This window comes from Leptopilina boulardi, unplaced genomic scaffold (genome assembly GCF_019393585.1).
Source record: "Leptopilina boulardi isolate dan_hultmark-lab unplaced genomic scaffold, ZJU_Lbou_2.1 LbouV2_367, whole genome shotgun sequence".
NCBI classification, from domain to species: domain Eukaryota; kingdom Metazoa; phylum Arthropoda; class Insecta; order Hymenoptera; family Figitidae; genus Leptopilina; species Leptopilina boulardi.
Window position 1 is genome coordinate 1,970,187 of NW_026137937.1, and position 18,831 is coordinate 1,989,017.

General features: G+C 25.2%; 2 protein-coding genes across 6 annotated transcripts in view; both read right to left on the reverse strand.

The window, feature by feature from the left end:
• Positions 1-393: 393 nt before the first annotated feature.
• The window catches only part of LOC127287030 (trichohyalin), a 34,403-nt gene continuing 15,965 nt past the window's right edge, over positions 394-18,831 (reverse strand). For 2 of the 5 annotated variants that reach the window (XM_051313732.1, XM_051313728.1), the window contains exons 2-10: positions 11,185-11,430; positions 9,256-9,957; positions 6,315-7,576; positions 5,838-6,169; positions 3,891-4,321; positions 2,986-3,158; positions 2,285-2,516; positions 1,780-1,974; positions 394-864 (exon numbers count right to left, since the gene is read on the reverse strand). In XM_051313732.1, the coding sequence (XP_051169689.1) occupies positions 617-864; positions 1,780-1,974; positions 2,285-2,516; positions 2,986-3,158; positions 3,891-4,321; positions 5,838-6,169; positions 6,315-7,576; positions 9,256-9,957; positions 11,185-11,350 (3,741 nt within the window). In that variant the 5' untranslated portion in view covers positions 11,351-11,430 and the 3' untranslated portion in view covers positions 394-616. The remainder of the gene's footprint in view (positions 865-1,779; positions 1,975-2,284; positions 2,517-2,985; positions 3,159-3,890; positions 4,322-5,837; positions 6,170-6,314; positions 7,577-9,255; positions 9,958-11,184; positions 11,431-18,831) is intronic. The other 3 variants (XM_051313731.1, XM_051313729.1, XM_051313733.1) reach the window with 3 other exon arrangements.
• On the reverse strand, positions 12,596-13,726 carry LOC127287050 (uncharacterized). Its single transcript, XM_051313768.1, has 3 exons — positions 13,351-13,726; positions 12,840-13,256; positions 12,596-12,748 (listed from the first exon to the last, which is right to left on the reverse strand). Exons 1-3 carry the CDS (start codon positions 13,441-13,443, stop codon positions 12,713-12,715), a joined length of 546 nt encoding a protein of 181 aa, XP_051169725.1. The 5' UTR covers positions 13,444-13,726; the 3' UTR covers positions 12,596-12,712.

Genomic DNA, 18,831 nt, shown 5'->3' on the forward strand with positions numbered 1-18,831 from the left:
TATTATTATTTTTTTAACTATAAGAGTTCCAGAATAAAGAGGTTATAAATAATATTTAAAAATATTATTCTTTACTAACAAAAATATAAACAGATGAATATTTTTGCTATTTTTAATAAAAATCGAGAAAACTTAAATTTAATAAAATTCAAGAAACAAAATCTAAATGTAAATAAAAACATTATATTAAAATACTTCAATGTAAATAAAATTCAAATAAAATTCAACTATCTATATAATAATGTTAAAAATTAAGAAAAACTTCAACTGAAATATAAACTTTAAATTAAAAAACATCAACTTAAAATAAAATTCAAACTAAAAATAAAAAAAAACTTCAATATAAATACATTTGAAGAAATTTCAACACAAATACAATTCAAATTTAAATAAAATCCGAACGTAAATGTAATTAATTTTAAATTAAAAAAAAATAAATAAAATCACCTAAAAATTAAAATAAATATGATTAGAAAAATGTTTGATAAAATGGAAAAAAAAATTTGTTACCTTAGTAAAATTGTTTGTTATACAAAACTCTAGAAATTGTTTTGAGAAATAATAATTAATCACGGAGGGATGTGATTTTAGTTTTTCTTTTTTCTCTATAACATATTTAGAGAGTGGCTTGTCCTGGACTGACCAGGTCAGAAGTTTCGACTCTCGCTTGTCGTAGCCAATCCCTAAGATTCCTTGTTCTTTCCATAAGATTTGATGTGGCACGTTCCACTGTTCCAACGCTTGTTGTAAAACCACTGTTGGGTCCATATTGGGCGATGATATTTTGTGTATTTGCCGTTGGTGGATGTGCACTTGACAGTTGCGACAGGATGTTCGACTGGATGTTCGGTGTACCAAAAGCTGCTGATATTAATCGAAACACTTTTATGAATATTTTCAATTTTTTCAAATCGTTTCAATTTCAAAATAATAATTTTTTTTTCAATTTAAATCTAAAAAAAAGCCACACTAAAGAATCAAGATAATTATATTTTAAATTTAAAGTATATTGATAAATAATTTTTCATTTAAATAGATGAATAAATTTTTTTAGTTGCATTAGAAAAACATTAATTATTACAATTAATATTTCGTTTGTAAAAATTTTATTGAAGAATAAAATTTTTTTTTAAGTAAGAAATTGATCCATATAATATTAATTTTTGTGAAAAAAAAATAATTATAAATAAAAATTGATGATTTTTTCATAAGAAACAATATTATCGAATATAATAAAGAGGTGTTAGAAAAAAATTTTAAAGTCATTTTATCAGAAATTTCGTTTGTCACAAAAATTAGGGGATTATAATAAATAAAAAAAATTTTCCTATTCAATTTATGTATTTTCTGCTTATCATTTGATTATTAGAATTTTCTGTTAAATGGAAATTCGGATAAAGTAAGTTTAAAATTCTTTTCTAATGCCTCTAGAAACTGATACAATAGAACCTCGTTAAAATCGCAATCAACTTCTCTTAGGGCACTTTTCCTGCAATTTTTTGAGGTTTCACTGTATATTAAAGAAATATATGAGTGAGAAAAAAAAATATATCAGGAAATTTATAGAGGACGGAATCGTGCAGTGCTTAATAAAAGCTTAAGAAAACAGTGCCATCTTTATTGCTATATAGAAGAATATAGAGAATTCAACATTATAAGATATATAGTGAGAGAAAATTTCTGCTACATATTTATATTTATATTATAAGAACGAAAGAAAATAATAACACATCTCTAATTAAAGTTGAAGAGAAATTTATAAAAGAATTTTTGATTGACCTTGCACATTACTCGGTTGAGACGTTAAGTGTTGATATGGCAACCATCCAAGATCCGAGTACATCAATGTTGGCGGAGGTGGAACATTGTTATCTTGTCGTTTATTCAGAACACCCCAAATTTCACGAATTTCTGAATTCAAATTTTCCAAGCTCGCAATTATTTCCGTTGATTCCTGATAGTGATCTGGTTTATCTAAATGTAAAAAGAAAATATGTTCTTTCTAATTATACTTTGTATTAATTTAATTACACTAATTATTTTATATTTTATATTAATAAATAATAAATCTTTCATTTATGTAATTAAAACGAAAAAAATTAATTATTCTAATAATATTTCAATATTTTTAATAAGAAAAAAAAATTGTAGAATTCGCATCAATTGAATTTTTCAACTTGAAAAAAAAATCCAATAACAATAATAAGAAATGAAGAAACATAAATTGAGAGAGTAAAGATATTGTTTTTATGAAGCTCGACGATAAATAGAAAAGCAAACTGACCCATGAACGTGTCTGTGCCAAGATCTGTTGAACTAAAACCACTACTGGCACTCGACATATCACTCAACGTTTGCTCATCGTTTTTCACAACTGTGGCATCATTTTCGTTCTTCTTTGCATTGGCCACTCGATCCAAAGACTGCTCCAAGTGCCTGAGGTGAATAACTTTTTCCCCAAGAAGACTACGAGTTCGATGTAAGCTTACTTCCATATCGGAGAGCTCTCTTTCTTCCTATATATAGAAATACAAATAATTTATTTATATATATACTAACATTTCCGATTATATATATTTCCGAGCGCAAATATGGCAAATAATAATATTTCTTATTAATTTCCAAACATTTTAATTCATTTAATTTTATATAGTTATTGATTAAAATTTTGCAATTTGATTATTTATATTTTATTTCTATATTTAATTATCTTACTATCTTTTAAATATTTTTACCAAAAAAAAAAAAAACAGTTTTTATTTTTTTGCATAAAAAATTATTATTTATATTCCCTCATCAATAAATTGAAATCAAAGATTCTAAAAAAGGTTTTCGTTAATAATTAATGAGAATTTCTATATTTATAAAGAAATATTTACTCTCATTCTTCCACTGATTTGAATACAAATGACTATTGACTTTTGGGATTATGAAACATTTTAGAAAATAATTTTGGGTCAAGAGTCAAACTAATTAGATCCGTACCTTTACCAGCTGCTCCAAAGTGGCCCTCGCGCTTCGTTGCTTCCAAGCTTTCTGTCTACCTTGAAAAGCACTTCTTTGTTGCCTCAGTGCCTCTCGAGCTCTTCTCACCGAATCTCGTTCTACATGAATTCGATGTCTAAAGAATTCCAACTCCGATGATGCGGATACTGGAGCTAAATGTCATTTATTTAAGAATTAAAATCTTTCATTAAAAAAAAAAAGAAAAAAAATTTTTTTTTGTTATTTACTATAACTAAATAATTAATATAATAATTATACACAATGTGGATGTAGTATTTATTTCACAAGGACTTTCTAAACAGCAAAGTATCGGAAAGAATCGAAATCTACGTATTATATTTTAGGATCTGGATTATAGGCAAATTATAATGAGAGGATCTACTGAATATTGAGAAAATTTTTTATGAATTTAGAATCGATTATAAATAAATTGTGAATTGTAAATAGGGAACAAAAAATTTATTAGTCACGACCACTTTATGAATTTAAAAAAAAATGTTGACAAATTTTTTTCCTATAAAAATTAGGGAAATAGAAAATTAAATGAGATTAGAAATATTAGAGAAATAGAAAGTAATTATTATTGATAATTAATTAATTATGAATTAACTTTTTTTCCAATTAATTTTTTAAACAAATTTTTGTCAAATTATTTAACTATATGATGCGATCGATAACTAATTAATAATTTCATTACAATCGACTTTCTATATAGACAAAAGTTTGGAACTACTTAAAGGGACTTAAAAACACCGCAAAGTTTCAGTTACATAATTCAAATTACCAAGATCCTATATATATATATATATACCATGTGAAAAGCGAAAATCCATGCAAGAAAATTGTTCTCTCAGATACTTTAATATTTATATTTCTCAACTAACTTAATTTTGCAGTATCGCCTCTGGAAGACTCACATTTATCCTGGAAAGGATAACGCAAGGTATACGCAGTTTCATTGCTAGGTAATTGATCACCAAGATCTTCCAATTTCTCCAACTGTTTTCTTATATTCTCCACGGGATTTTCACTTTGATTCATATTATTATTTAAACGGCTCGTACTTGTTGTTCTCTTAGTGAAATTCTTCTTCTTTTTCGACAAGAAATTTGAATTTGTCTCACTTGCCGTTGTTGTATCGTCAGATTCAAATTTCAATAAATTTTTCGTTCCCACTGTTCCTCCAATTGAGCCTGGAAATCCTGTGATCACTTTTTGATCATCCGAGTCTTCAGTTGCACTATGTCCTTGACTTTGATTCTCTTGAGATTTCGTGAGAGTTAAGGAATTCGAGCGTGTCTTCTTTAAAGGTGATCTATATAGGGTCAAGTTAAGGCCTATAGCCAGATATTAAGGTGAATTGTATGGCGGTGAGAATACATCTTCACGGTTCATTTTTGTTTTATTTTTTTTGTAAGGGGGGGGGGCATGAATATTTTCTAAATCTCATTTATAATGTAAAATTTAGTTAAATTTTATAAAATTGAACTTTCCGTTAAAACTAAATTTTTATTCAAATAGAATAAAAAATGATTGCTAATTCGGTTAAATAAAAATTAAAGAAAATTAAATGTCCGATTTTTTTATTTAACAAAATTCCATTTGAAAGAATATTCAACTGCATTTTTATTTGGTAGAATTTTTATAAAACATATAATTCCTATACTTAATTGAATTTACAAATGGTAGAATTTATATTTTAATCAATAATTAATTATTATCCAAAATTTTAATTTATAAAATCTTCAATTTTTGTACATGTAAATAAATAATTACCAAATTTTCATTTGACAGAAAATATCAACATTTTAGGATGAATATTAAAATTAGGTTAGACAAAAAATGACGACCAAAAGAAAATTTGGCGATTTTTATATTTAAAAATTTTAATAAACAATGATTCAATTAAGTAGATATAAATAATAAAATAAACAAAATTTTTAAATAGAATATAAATGAATAAATTTTTTTTGCATTTTTTTTAAGTTTAATGAAAATTTTTCTAAATACAAATTCAATAAAGTGAAAATTTTGTTGAATAACAATTCAGTTGAATGATAATTCATCTTAATGAAAATTCTTTCTTATAAAATTTGAGTTAATAAAAATTCCAAATCACAATTTCCAATATATATATTGAAAATTCAGATTAATGAATTAGAAAGAATATTCATGCAGCCCTTTTTTATTTTATAGAAAAATATAATATTTGAATAATCTAAAATAATTTTTCCTTGATTAAGGGAAGAATATTTATTTTTATTATATTTTATTATATTTTTATTTATATAACTTAATTTTTAAGCAATTCATTAATTATGAGATGTTAATTAATAAAAAGAGTTTTGCTTATTTTTTTTTAAATTTCTAACAAAAAAATTGTTATACGATAGAAAATTTATTGTTTAAATATCTTCCCAAAATTTATTAAAACTTTATAATTCGACAAATGTTTATATATATATATGTATATAAATAATGAATTTTTCGCAGATTTGACCGTGAAAACGTTGGAAAATTGACGAAAAAATGATGGTGCGAGAAAAAAAGTGCCGAACAAACATAGTTTTTGAAAAATCTAAATTAAACCTTGTGAAATATTCCAAGTTGTACAATAATAAAAAAAAGTGATTGAAAATAGAAACAATTGCATGCTGAAGAAAAAAAAAGTATTGACAAATGGTAGTAATAAATTTTTGTAATTAATAATTTTTTTGTTTTGTGAAAAAAATTGAAAAAAAAACACAATAAGAAATAAATTTAAAAACAAAATTGGAAAAAGCAAATTAGTTTAAAAATTCTAGAAATGAGAAAAAGAGGAAAAAACTTACTTTTGATCAGAGGATTCGGGTTTATCAGTTCTGGTCCTGGCTGAAGTTGACTTATCAGTTTCGGAAGCTGTTGCATTTCCCTCTTTGCGTTTAGTTCTCCTCTCGACAGCAAGACGAACTTCTTTTTTTAATTTAAGATATTTTTCCTTAAGAGTATTATATTTATCTTCAATTAGTCTTTTTTCACAGCGCAATTTCTCGTAATCAACATTGTCCTGTGGCGAAGATGACTTTCGATCACTTTGTCTCTTCACCTCATTTTCTATGTCTCTCGAAAAATCCCCACGAATTTCCTCCAACCTCTGCTTATACAATTTCCGCGCGAGTTCTTCCTAAACAAAAATTCATGTTTCTTATTTCTGGTTTTGGAAATGAAAAAAAAAAATAATATATGTAAATTAGTGAAAATGTTATTAGAATAATAATAATAATAATAATAATAATAAAAATTGACACGGTAAAAATGTAAAAACTTACATCTGTTCTAAAATCTCTCAATATCTCAGCAAGGCACTTCTCGTGATCTTCATTGATCTTGGTAATTTTTTCCCTCTGCTGTAATCGAAGTTCAGTCTTTAAATCATCAAATTCTTTATCGAAATCCTTTTTCAATGTATCCAATTTCTCAGTGTGTTGTTTGGTAATTTTTTGCTCTTTAATTTTTGCATTTTTCTCATCGTCCAAATATTTTTCGTGATCATTTTCAAGTTTTTCCATTTCTTGATTTCTAAGTTCAAGAAGCTCGTGTTTTCGTTGATCGAGCTCAATTTTTAAATTTGTCAAAATCTCCTGTCTCTCCTTCTCATAACAAACTTCTAATTCATTTTTCACCTTCTTGAGATTTTCATTACGCGTCTCATCCATTTTATTGACTAATTTCTGAATTTCTTGCTCTTCTTTCACCTCCATTTCACGACGGAGTTTCTCCAATTTTTCCTCAAGATTTCTCTCAAACTCATGCCTCTGTCGATGGAAATTCTCCTCTAATTCTTTTTTACAATTTTCTAATTTTTCTTGATATTCAATTTTAAGCTCGCCAATTGATTCATCGTGTTCTTTGGTTAAATTTTGTTTAACTAAATTTTTCGTTTCATCATTTGAGGAAGAATCTTTTGTGGATTCAATAATAATATTGTGTTTGAGTTTTAAAAAATTATAGTCTTCATTTTTCTCTCTGTCATTTTTTAATTTTTGTTCAGATAGTCTCATACTTTCTAACATGAGTTCTTTACTTTTTCTAATTTCATCTAATAGACTTGATTTTGAAGCAATACTCGAGTCCGTTTCACTTTTTGAGACAATATCAATATTTCGAACATTACTAAATCGTCTCGGTGAGAAATCATCATCAATTTCATTAAGTCGATCACGTGAAATTTGATTGAAATGTTCGTTTTCAGAGACATTTTCAACGACAAAACGTTTGCCGACAATTGTTGATTTTTTCAAAAATTTATCCATACGTTCGAGGGGACTTAATTTTGGTAGTGTTGAATTAAAGAAAAGATCCCTTGAACCTTGATTATTTGATGATTCATCGGGAAGATCTAAATTTTGATTTTGTAGAGAAAATATTGAAGCGCCTTTCTTGATATTCGCAATTGCTGATATTTTGACATTTTCTTCCTCTGATTCTGATTCCCAATCTTCGTCCGAGTCCGAGTAGGTAAATTTAATGTCCGGCTCCTTCTCCAAATCGAAACGAACACTCTTTCGTTCTTCTTCCATTGGTCTGTCATCTGAATAAATTAGATATAGAAAAAATAGGGTCAGAATAGATATTCTTATTTTAAAATAATTTAAGACAAATATCAAGAAAATTCGTTATTTAGCAATATATATTGATGAATTGTATTTTTAAATGAAATATTATTGGCTATTTAATCAAGTAAATGAGATTGAGTGGTTTATTTTTAAATATATAGATTTTAATGAGTTACTTCCGAGAGTAAGAAAAACATGAAAAAGTATCATTTTTTTTTAAAAGTATACCCAAAATTGAAAAAAGTAGCATCTTTAAAATAAAGTAAAATTAATTTTCTAAGTTTGATGTTAAAGTGTAAATATTTCTTGTCTAAAAAAATTGAAAGAAAAATTCTTAGGAATAAAATTAACATCATTTTTCTCCTGATTATTTAAAAAAAAACTATTTATTGTTAAATTTCGATTAATTGCATTTATAACACAGAATTTTTTTTAAACGAATGTTTACTCAACGGAATTTTCAAAATACCAAATTTTTATTTTACAAAATTTCTCTTTACCCGTTTCTTGAAAAGAATTCTAATTTAACCTATTTTTAATTTATTACAATTCTCATCCAGTAGAATTTTTAAATCCTAGAACTTGGAATCGGAAGCTTATATAAAATATTTAGTATTTTAAAACAACAATTTTATTTAATAATCTTGAAAAATTCAATTATTTCTAAAAATCTTAACTCAAACTCTTCCAAAATTCAATTATTTCTAAAATTTGAATCTAAAATTCTTTGCTAAATTAATAATTTCAATAAATTTTATTTAATTATTTAAAAATTCAATTAAATAAAACATTTTTTAATTAAAAATTCTCTAAAATTCAATTAATGTTTGAAAATTTGTTAATAATCTTCAGTAATTCTAATTTACTAAAATTTTAATTTAAAATCTCCTGACATTCAATTATTATTCAAAATTTTTATTCAAATTTTTTGTTAAAATAATTATTTCTAATAACATTAATCAAGATCTCGGCATTTCAATTATTTAAAAGATTTTTCAATTCAAAATACTCAAAAATTCAATTATTGTTTGAATTTCGGTTAAATTAGAATTATTTTTAAAAAAACAGTTGGGAAAAGAAAAAATTTTGTAAAATAAAAATTCCATCGAAAAAAAATTGGCCAAATTAAAAATGAAAATTCGTGTTAAAAATAATTATTAAAGCAATAGTTTATAAGGCAAAAGATAAATCATTAACTTGGTGAGCTTTTAGGAATAAAAAAAAAATCGGTAAAATTTAAAATTCTTGAATTTTGTCATTTTTAAATTATTTTTTGAAAAAAGTAGCATTTAGTGGCTTTTGGCCAAAATTATTAGCAAAAAAAAGTGTGTCACTTCGAAGCCTGCAAATCATTAGAAAAATTAAAGATTTTTATCATTTTGTTATATATGTCAAAAAAAAAAGAAAAATTCAAAATAATTTGAGATTTTTCATAAAATGTCAATATATTTTTTGTTTGAAATAGAACAAAAAAATTGAAACAAATTTAAACGAAGACAAATGTAATAAATAAAACAAAAGTAAAAAAATAAAATTTATTTACTTTAAAAAATAAAATAAAAATATTTTTTTCTGATGAAAATATGCGTTTCTTTTTAAAAATTATCAGTCCACAAAAAAAGATTTCAGTTAATGTAATAGTAATTGAACTTACCATCTTCATAAGCCTTTTCTCGTAAAATGGATTTAAGTCGATCACCGGAAGAACTGCTCATCCCAAGATCAGCTGACAGTTGAAAATCTTCAAATTTCCCACCATCTTGACTTGGTGTTGTGTCACGGCTTCTATTGCTTTTGAGAAAAATGGATCCTCCACCAGTCAATGTCAATTCTTTTTGCCTCGGATGTTTTTCTTTATCTAAAGATTCAGCTGATTTATCTACCTTAGCTAAAGAACTGGCACTCAATCGATCAATATCAATGATATTCTCATCAGAATTAAATTTACTATTAAGATGTTCCCATTCTTTTTCATATCTTGGACTCAATGATTCTGATCGTTTAAGGACTTCTTTTAAATCTAAATTTTTACTCATTGTCTCCAATAATTTTGGACTCTCGTAAAACATGGGATCATGAAATTTTAAATTTCTATAGTCCCTTGATGCACGATCATTAACAATTGATGATTCACTATGAATATCTGTCTCGTAACTTTTGGAAATTGGATTTTTTTCCAATGAAGACTCACGTCTTCGTGAACCAATTTTCTCATTGCTTTTAATTCTTTTTAATGGCGCCAACTTCATGGGAATTTTGGTCTGTGATAAAATTGATTTACTGGAGATATTATCCTTGGGCAATGTTGCATCTTCCTGTGATTCAAGGTCCTTGGCGGTCGTCTTTGAGTCTTCGTCTGCGAAAAAGCCTTTCTTACGAACAATCTACCATTTTTTTTTTTTTTTTTTTTTTTCTTTTATTTTTGTTGTTGATTCCTTAATTAGCCAAAGGGAATAAATGCTCAAAGGGGAATTTCCATATGTTAAAGATGTCACACTCCAATATAATATAATTTCGAATTGTCAGAAGGAAAAGAGATACATTTGTTAAAAGTAAAAAATTGTTTTAAGGACAAGATATATATATATATATTTTTTATTATTGATTGACACTATCATTTAATTAACATGCAAGATATCGAGATTTTAGTCTGAAATATTTACAGTAACTATATAAGTTACATTTTCCTAACTTCTATTACAATTTTTTAACATTAATTATATATATATATCATTTTTTATACGAAAATTGGCAATATATATTTGAATAATCAACAGTTATCTAATATTCTTTTTTAAATATAATTTGTTATTTATGTATAACAATAACTATATTAGTTTAAAGCAAAACTCTTGCATGAGACACTTTTCATGCTGTTAATGACACAACGTGTACAATTGCTTTGAGCAAGAAATCTCGACGGATAATTAGACGGTTCTATATATATATATATATATATATATATAGTTGATTATATACACGTCGATAGATAAGTGCTTCGTAGAGGACACAAATTGATGCGCTTCAAAGAATTAGAAGAGACTTTGAATTATATCAATTCGAATGACACGAATTTTTTTTTTTTTTTTGCTAACATGAAATTCATTTTTCTGGGAATTTTTTTTTTTTTTTTGCATTTCACGAGCCGATTCATCCTTTGTTCTCTTCTTCGATAATTTAAGGATCAAATAAATTAATTGAATAGAGAGGGAATATCGAGAAAAGAATGGAAAATTCGATACCTATATACACGTCAGGAAAAAAAAAAATTAAAATTTGATGAAAAAATTGATAATGATTTTATCGAATTGAATAATTGATAATTTTCCATAGACAAATAATGGGGAAAATTTTCGAAAAATCGAAAAACCAATGATATTTCCTTGGGACATTTATAATTAATTCAGTGAGATATTGGAATTTCTTCGAAAATTGAAACAATTATGAGATTAGGAGGAGAAAAAAAGTGAAGAATGCAAAAAAAAAAAAAAAAAAAAAAATGAAAAATGGATGATATTGTATATATATATATATATATATTAGGAGATAGAAAAAAAAGAGAAGGGAAATTAAACAATCGTACCGACGCTCATTTGTCGGTTACCGGCCCTCGCTTGAGCAACGAGTTCCTTGTAAACCGCGTCCAGGGGATGTTCCCAGGTGGTATTCCCCGTTGACGCTTGATAGTAATACCAGGCACCGGAGGCTTCATGAAAACAGGGTGACCAGCCCTTTGGTAGCGCTGCCATCAGACCTTCACGAGCTAAGTCCAAGAGGTGTGGTTCCGCATCCGGGTCGATTCCCAGACGCTTTGCGTACTCTATTACTTCTACAACACGCAATTGCAGAAAAAAAATACTATTATAATTCATTAATTTTTTTTTATATGTCACCCTAGTGACAAATAAATTAAAAAAAAAAAATGTATTTAAATTTTGTAAATAGTTTTTCACATTCCTTAAATTTTAATATTCATATAATAATATTTATCACGTAAAAGAAGATTTACCTGGAACAGTAAAATATTTCACTAGAATAGCAAAAGTTTTGATTGTTTTAATTAAATCTTTCTCACTATTCATATAGTAAAAAATTGGAATGAATAAGTTCTAAAAATCAATAGTTAGAATTTTTATTTTATAAAATTTCATTTGATATAATTATTATTTTTGAGCTAAATTTTGATTTTCTCGAATTATTATTTTTATATAACCGAAAATTCACTTTCTAGAATTTTTATTTGTTCAAATTTTCAATTGGCAAAATTTTTATTTATTTATTGCGAATAAATAGAAATTGGTCTTAAAGAAAATTCTATGCAATGAAATTCTATTATTAATAAAAAATCATTTAAAAAGCTATTATGTTAAATAAAAATTCTGTAATTTAAAAAATCGGTTTAATGAAAATTCGAAAAAATAAAAATTCAGTTAAAAAATAATTATATCAAATGAATTTCTATAAAATGAAAATTCCATATAGTAATGATTTTTAGAACTTATTCATGTATGTCCCAAAAACTTTCGCTGTTCCTGTGAATGATGAAATAAAATTTTGTAAATTAAAACATTTTAAAATTAATTGTATTCATTAAAATTTTATATAATAATAATAGATCGGATTCATCTCAAATTATAATTATAAATTTTTATAAAAAAAAAAAAAATTTTTTTTATACTTTTTTGGAAAATATCATGAAAACCAATAAATGTTGAATAACAGTTTATAATTTTCAGTTTTTCAGTTTATAATTTTCAATCCAATTAAATCAGAATCAAGGAAATGTAAAATATTTTTTTCAGATATTATTTTAGATATGAAACCATGTTTAAAATAACATTTTTCATTTATTTTTCTTCAATTTTGTCATTGAATTTTTTTTTTTTACAAAATAACAATTAAAAAAAAATACACGGAGAGAAGAGATTTAGTCTATTCTACTAAACACGTTTAGTCCAGATTCTACTAAACAGCGTAGTCAGAGGGACTACCATGAAGTAGGATAAGGAGAGGTAACGGCGTATATTCATTGGCCCTCAGATAGACGGACCACAGTAGTAGGCTTTCTTTTTTCCTAATGTCGCGAGCGCTCCTTTGGGGAAAGCGAAGAATTAAAATTTATCGTCTGCAACATGGCTGCAAGTCAGCTGTTTACAACGTTAGGTTAAGTTAATGAATATGAAGGTATTATGCAAATACATTAAAAATATATTTGTAACAAAATGATATAAAACTTACTTTAACTTCTAGATCTCTTCCCAATATTACACGTCTACATGAAAAACTTTCATCTTCCATTACACGAATCCAAAGTATATTATTTTTTGTCACTTGAACTGACCAATTATCAGACGGCAGTGTACAATTTTTAATATGTTTTAAAATGCCTTCAAATCCGTTAATATCATCTTCAACGGTTTCTACTGCAATTTCTGGATAAAGTTTATTTATATTTTCCAAATAAACGCAGGGAATGGCACCTTCCTTCAATTTTGGCCTATCTCTTAATATTTTGTCAACATTTCCATTAGGCAATTTACATTCGAAGTATCTGTCAATGTCAGACTCTTTAAAATGTAACTCACAAAGCTTATGAGTTACATTCATAGTTTTGTCAAATCTTCGAATAGCCTCTGACCATGTTGCTAACATTTTCTATCGAAATAAGAAATATAATTAACATTATTTATTATTTACATAATAATATCATGAGTAATAAAAAAATAATAAACAATTTCATTCTACTTACCATGGAAGGTTTAAAAAAACTTCGAACACAACCATCTCTTTTTATTTGGGTTTTCGAACCCGAATCGCAATGCTTTATAAAACAACTCTTCATTTTTCAAAACACTAACACATTACTGAAATACTTCATGTGTAAAACAAACGACTGAATTTTAACAACAAAAACACCATGTGAAACATTCAGGTTATGTTTCTCTTTTCGCGGTAGGTCACGTGATAAAATATAATTCAAATATTTCCCACCGCAAGCGCTGTCAACAGTAGGAAAATAGAAAGTCGTACTACTGTGGTCCCCCCTATATGGTGTCAAGTTTTCTAGCGATTGGCTACAGGCGTTACCTCTCCTTATCCTACTTCATGGGGACTACTATAGTTCTGTCACACAAAAAAATTTACCGACAGAATAAAAATGCACGAATCTGATTGGTTGTCCACAATTAACCAGATTGCGGACAACCAATCAGATTTCTACATTTCGTTTCTGTCGGTAAATTTTTTTCTATCGATAATCGTGTAAATTTTTTTACTAAACAGTATCGTTCATTTAACTGAATGTTTAGTCCGTCCAAAATGAACGATACTGTTTAGTAGATCTAACTGAGATAGTAGTAAGATCTACTAAGCCCTTCTCTCCGTGTACAAAATTAAATTTTTAAAATGAGTCTAAGAAGAAAAATGAAAAAAAATGACCACCGAAAAATATTCAAATTAAAATCCAAAAATCTAAAGGGTCATTCCATTATATTTCACCTAAAGTCGTTGCGGCCTAATTTTTAAAAAACTTGGTACTTTCAGAAATGATTCTTTATAATATTTAGGAAACGAAATAAAAAGAATTAAGTTTAAATTTTTATTATTTATCTCAAAATATGTATTTAAAGTGGACAAGGTGCGGAAAAATGTCACCTTTTTAGCATTTAGAAACTTTTTTTAAAAACATAGAAAAATTGTTAAAAGTGTAAAAAAAATTATTTTTTCTTGTTTAGAATCGATTAATTATCTATTTTTTAATGATTAAAGTAGTAAATAAATTAAAATAATATATAAAATAAGTTTTCAAAGTTGGTCTGTCAAATAACCTAATTTTGGGATTTTTATTAATTAATTATTAAAAAGTGGAATTATTAAATAAAATAAAAACTCACTGAATGTAAAGTATTTGCAGTGAACTTTCAAATTTTCTTAGCACATTTTACTTTTTCCATTTATAAATGTAAAAAATCTTGAGTCGAAAATTGGCACTTTGTTGATTTTTCCGATTTTTAATCGCTTGTAACTCTTTTGGTGCAAAATAAAAACTTTTGAAACCTGGCGGAATATTTAAGTTAAATCTAAATAAAAACTCACTGCAATTTTCGTGATGGATTTTGATTGAGATTAGAAGAAAATTTAATTCCAAAATTGTACGTATATTTCCAGGTTAATGTATGTAATTTTTCGTCTTTGAAGTAGTGGCCCAACTTCAAGTTTAAAAAAATTACATACATTAACCTGGAAATATACGTACAATTTTGGAATTAAATTTTCTCTTTATCTCGATCAAAATCCATCACAAAAATTTAAGTTAGTTTTTATTTAGATTTAACTTAAATATTCCACAAGGTTTCAAAAGTTTTTATTTTGCACTAAAAGAGTTACAAGCGATTAAAAATCGGAAAAGTCAACAAAGTGCAAATTTTCGACTCAAGATTTTTTACATTTATAAATTTAAAAAGTACAAAGTGCTAAGAAAATTTGAAAGTTCACCACAAATACTTTACATTCGGTAAGTTTTTATTTTATTTAATAACTCCACTTTTTAGTAATTAATTAATAAAAATCCCAAAATTAGGTTATTTGACAGACCAACTTTAAAAACTTATTTTATATATTATTTTAATTTATTTACTACTTTAATCATTAAAAAATAGATAATTAATCGATTCTAAACAAGAAAAAATAATTTTTTTTACACTTTTAACAATTTTTCTATGTTTTTAAAAAAAGTTTCTAAATGCTAAAAAGGTGACATTTTTCCGCACCTTGTCCACTTTAAATACATATTTTGAGATAAATAATAAAAATTTTAACTTAATTCTTTTTATTTCGTTTCCTAAATATCATAAAAAATCATTTCTGAAAGTATCAACTTCTTTAAAAATTAGGCCGTAACGACTTTAGGTGAAATATAATGGAATGACCCTAAAGAATACTTTCAATCAAAGAAAAATTATTATGAATTCCTATTATATTCTAAATGTTTTTGAACCATTAACATAAATTGAAACTATAATAATAAAAAAGTAAATGTTTCATAAAAAGGCAAGAGAAATGTATAATTAAAAAAAAACAGAGTGTATTTAAATTGTTTATGATCACTTAAGTCTAACTATAATGTATAAAAAAATTTTTTCCTCGTGAGAAGCATTATAATATATTGTAATATATAAAAATATGAGAAAATATGAAAACGTTCAGCTTGATTTGAGGAAAATAAATTCAAGGTAAAAGAAGATTATATAATTGCGTATACAGAATCCTCTTATATACATTAAAATAAGAATCATTATTTCCGAGAAATAAATATATAGTTGATTACAAAATACATTTCGATACATAGTAATGTTTGATTAATTAATTTTTCGTATATTTAAAGATTTTCCTAATATGATAAAATAAGAGGGAGAAGTAAACAAAAAAAAAAGAAGAATGTAAAATGATTATGTAAATATAATATATGTATGATTGATTTACGATTGCTTTCTGCATTATATGAATTTTAAAAAGAAACTTTTTCTATCTTGAAAATTAATTTATAATTCACATTTACAATTATTTAGCTAATTAATGCATTTGTAACAATAGTAATAGATTAATTATTATTGTTTAAATATTTTATAATTATTTTATAACAAGAATATTATTATTATTAGTTTGATAATTAATTTATAACATTCATAATAAATAATAAAAATAATAAATTAAATAATTAATAATAATAGACTATTGTAAATAATAGAAAAAAAAATTTTTAATCATCAGTCTTTACTTTACATATTCTTTAGAATATTGTTGCACTTGACCTTCTTTCAAAATGAAGTAATTCTACAAAAAATGGTTTCCAGGTATAACTTTTATTGTTAAATCGATGGAGTTTATTGAAACTCTTATCCGCACTTTAAAAGCTTGCGATGTTGTCTATGATTTTTATATTTCCCAGTATATAATCAATAAAAATAATGAATTATTTTTTTTTTTTCATCGACTTGTTAAATTTTCTTTTTATTGCTGAGTTATCTCATTCATTTTTTATATGGCTCTTCGTGCATATATTTATACAAATATACAGGGTAAAGGCCTTTTACAATAATTACGTTTCTATTGTAGTTTTCAAGTATAAAAGAATTTAGCCAACTTTTTTTTCAAACGATAATTATTGTATTTGTATTGATATTGTTTTCAAAAAAAAAAAAAATGTCCACTATTTGATTTTAAATGTCATTAAAAAATTAGTCTATTATAATAAATTATTTTAGAAAGTATACATAAATTTTTTGTAATACTTTAAACTCATATAAAATATACGATAAAAAGCTTTATCATTTATGAATGTTAATGTAGATTTTGAAAAGTCACATCGTGACAATATATTCGAGATGAATCGTGACTGAAATTCAAAATTCTATATTCGATTTGTTGGAAATTAGGTCTCATTTATCCTTCGACTTCCTGGCTATTTTTTTTTTTATATAAATTGTAAAATTTGAATAAACTCCGCGGTGAAAATTAAAATCTATGCAAACAAACAAAAAAATTCATTATAAGTATTCTTACAAATAGTGCCACGGTTAAAATATACACAATAGTAACAGCATTTTCTTGTAAATTTTACAATTTATATCTAGGTATAAACAAATTAAATTAAATTTAATAATGAAAAAATTCAACAGAATTAAAAAAAAAATTATTTAATGTAAAAAATTGAACAATTTTTTAAGCAAACTAAAAAAGAAATTTTTTGCCTTTTTGACAATACAATAAAAAGAAATATTTTATTTTAAGGGAGAAATTTAATTTTTATTAATTTTAAGTTGCAAAAATTTTAAGAAAGCTTTTGTTGATTTTTTATATTATTATATTCTCATTCTTAGTGTACTTTGAAGATATGATAAATTTAAGATAATATTATCTAGTTTAATAATTTTTTTTTTGTAATTTTAATTCGTATAGAAAAATTTTTATCTAAACTTCCTTTCCATTTATTTGAAAAATAAATTCATTCAATAAAATATAAGGGGAAAAAAGACTATTCATGACAGAAAAGCACTTTCTTTAAGAATAACACAAAAGAATATACCAAGAAATCGATATCTATAAATTTGGAGATTTCACTTGGTTTTATTTTAAAGCAAAGACAAAGTTTTTCATTATTCTGACATAAAATACCAATTCTGACATTTGAATAAAGAAAATTTATATATTTTGCTAAAATTTGACTATAAAAATGTGGATAACAAAATCAAATATTTTAGTTATATTTATTGTTAATGATAAATTATTTAATATTATAGAATAAATACTAATTTTCAATTCACATATTATAAATGTCTTAACCCATCGAGGTCACACTAAGTGGTTGCCACCAATCAATAATTTTAACTTTTGATATTTTTCTGAAAAACTTGGAAAATTTATGAATTTTTTTCGATAACACTGATTTTATAAAAATTTTTGCTTAAAACATATGGAAACACATTTTTAATACATTGAAATATATCCACAAATTTTGCTGTTTCTGTAAATTAACAATTTCCAAATTATTATTATAGTGAATATTATCCAAAATTTTGGTAAAAGTTTCTTAAAATTCTAATGAATATTTTTTATCCCCCAAAAAATTGGCGAATTACCTAAAAATTTGGTGAATGCTTAAGGTTTTGTGTGATTGTGTGATTTTACATGTAAATGTTCTTTGTAGGTTTTTTTACTTAATTCGACATTTTGAATTTTGCAAATCTGACCTCACATTCGTAATCAGCGACCCCTAAAACCCCCTGATACCAAGTTCCGTAAAAATCTAACTATTTTTTAGAAATTTAATCCGCCATATTGTATTCGCCATTTTGAATTTTGGAAATCTGACCTCAAATTCGTAATCAGTGACCCCGAAAACCTCTAGATACCATGTTCTATGGAAATTTTTTTACTTTACATGCAACTGGATAGTATTATGCGTTTTCATATATTTTTTGGTCCTTGGGAGGGGGGGGGGTTGTTCACCCCCTAAACCTTCGTCTTTGTCGATATAAAAAAAATTCGTATCTCTTATTTTTCCGAGTTTTAAAAGTATGCCAATAATTATTAAAAATTAAGACAATGGCATCAGGTTATTGAGACTCCTTAAAAAAAAAATGATTTTGCGGTAGCCACGATATCAAATGACTGCTTCAACAAAAATAAAAAAACTAAATATTTTCTAATAGTAGATGAGTATAGCTGGTGA

What these genes read in the sequence shown, in the direction of transcription:
- LOC127287050 (XM_051313768.1), bottom strand. Translation starts at nt 13,443, where the DNA reads ATGAAGAGTTGTTTTATAAAGCATTGCGATTCGGGTTCGAAAACCCAA. An exon ending in GTTTTTTTAAACCTTCCATG is followed by an intron (nt 13,257 to 13,350) that starts GTAAGTAGAATG and finishes TTATTTCGATAG; the next exon opens with AAAATGTTAGCAACATGGTC. An exon ending in GAAGAGATCTAGAAGTTAAA is followed by an intron (nt 12,749 to 12,839) that starts GTAAGTTTTATA and finishes CGTTGTAAACAG; the next exon opens with CTGACTTGCAGCCATGTTGC.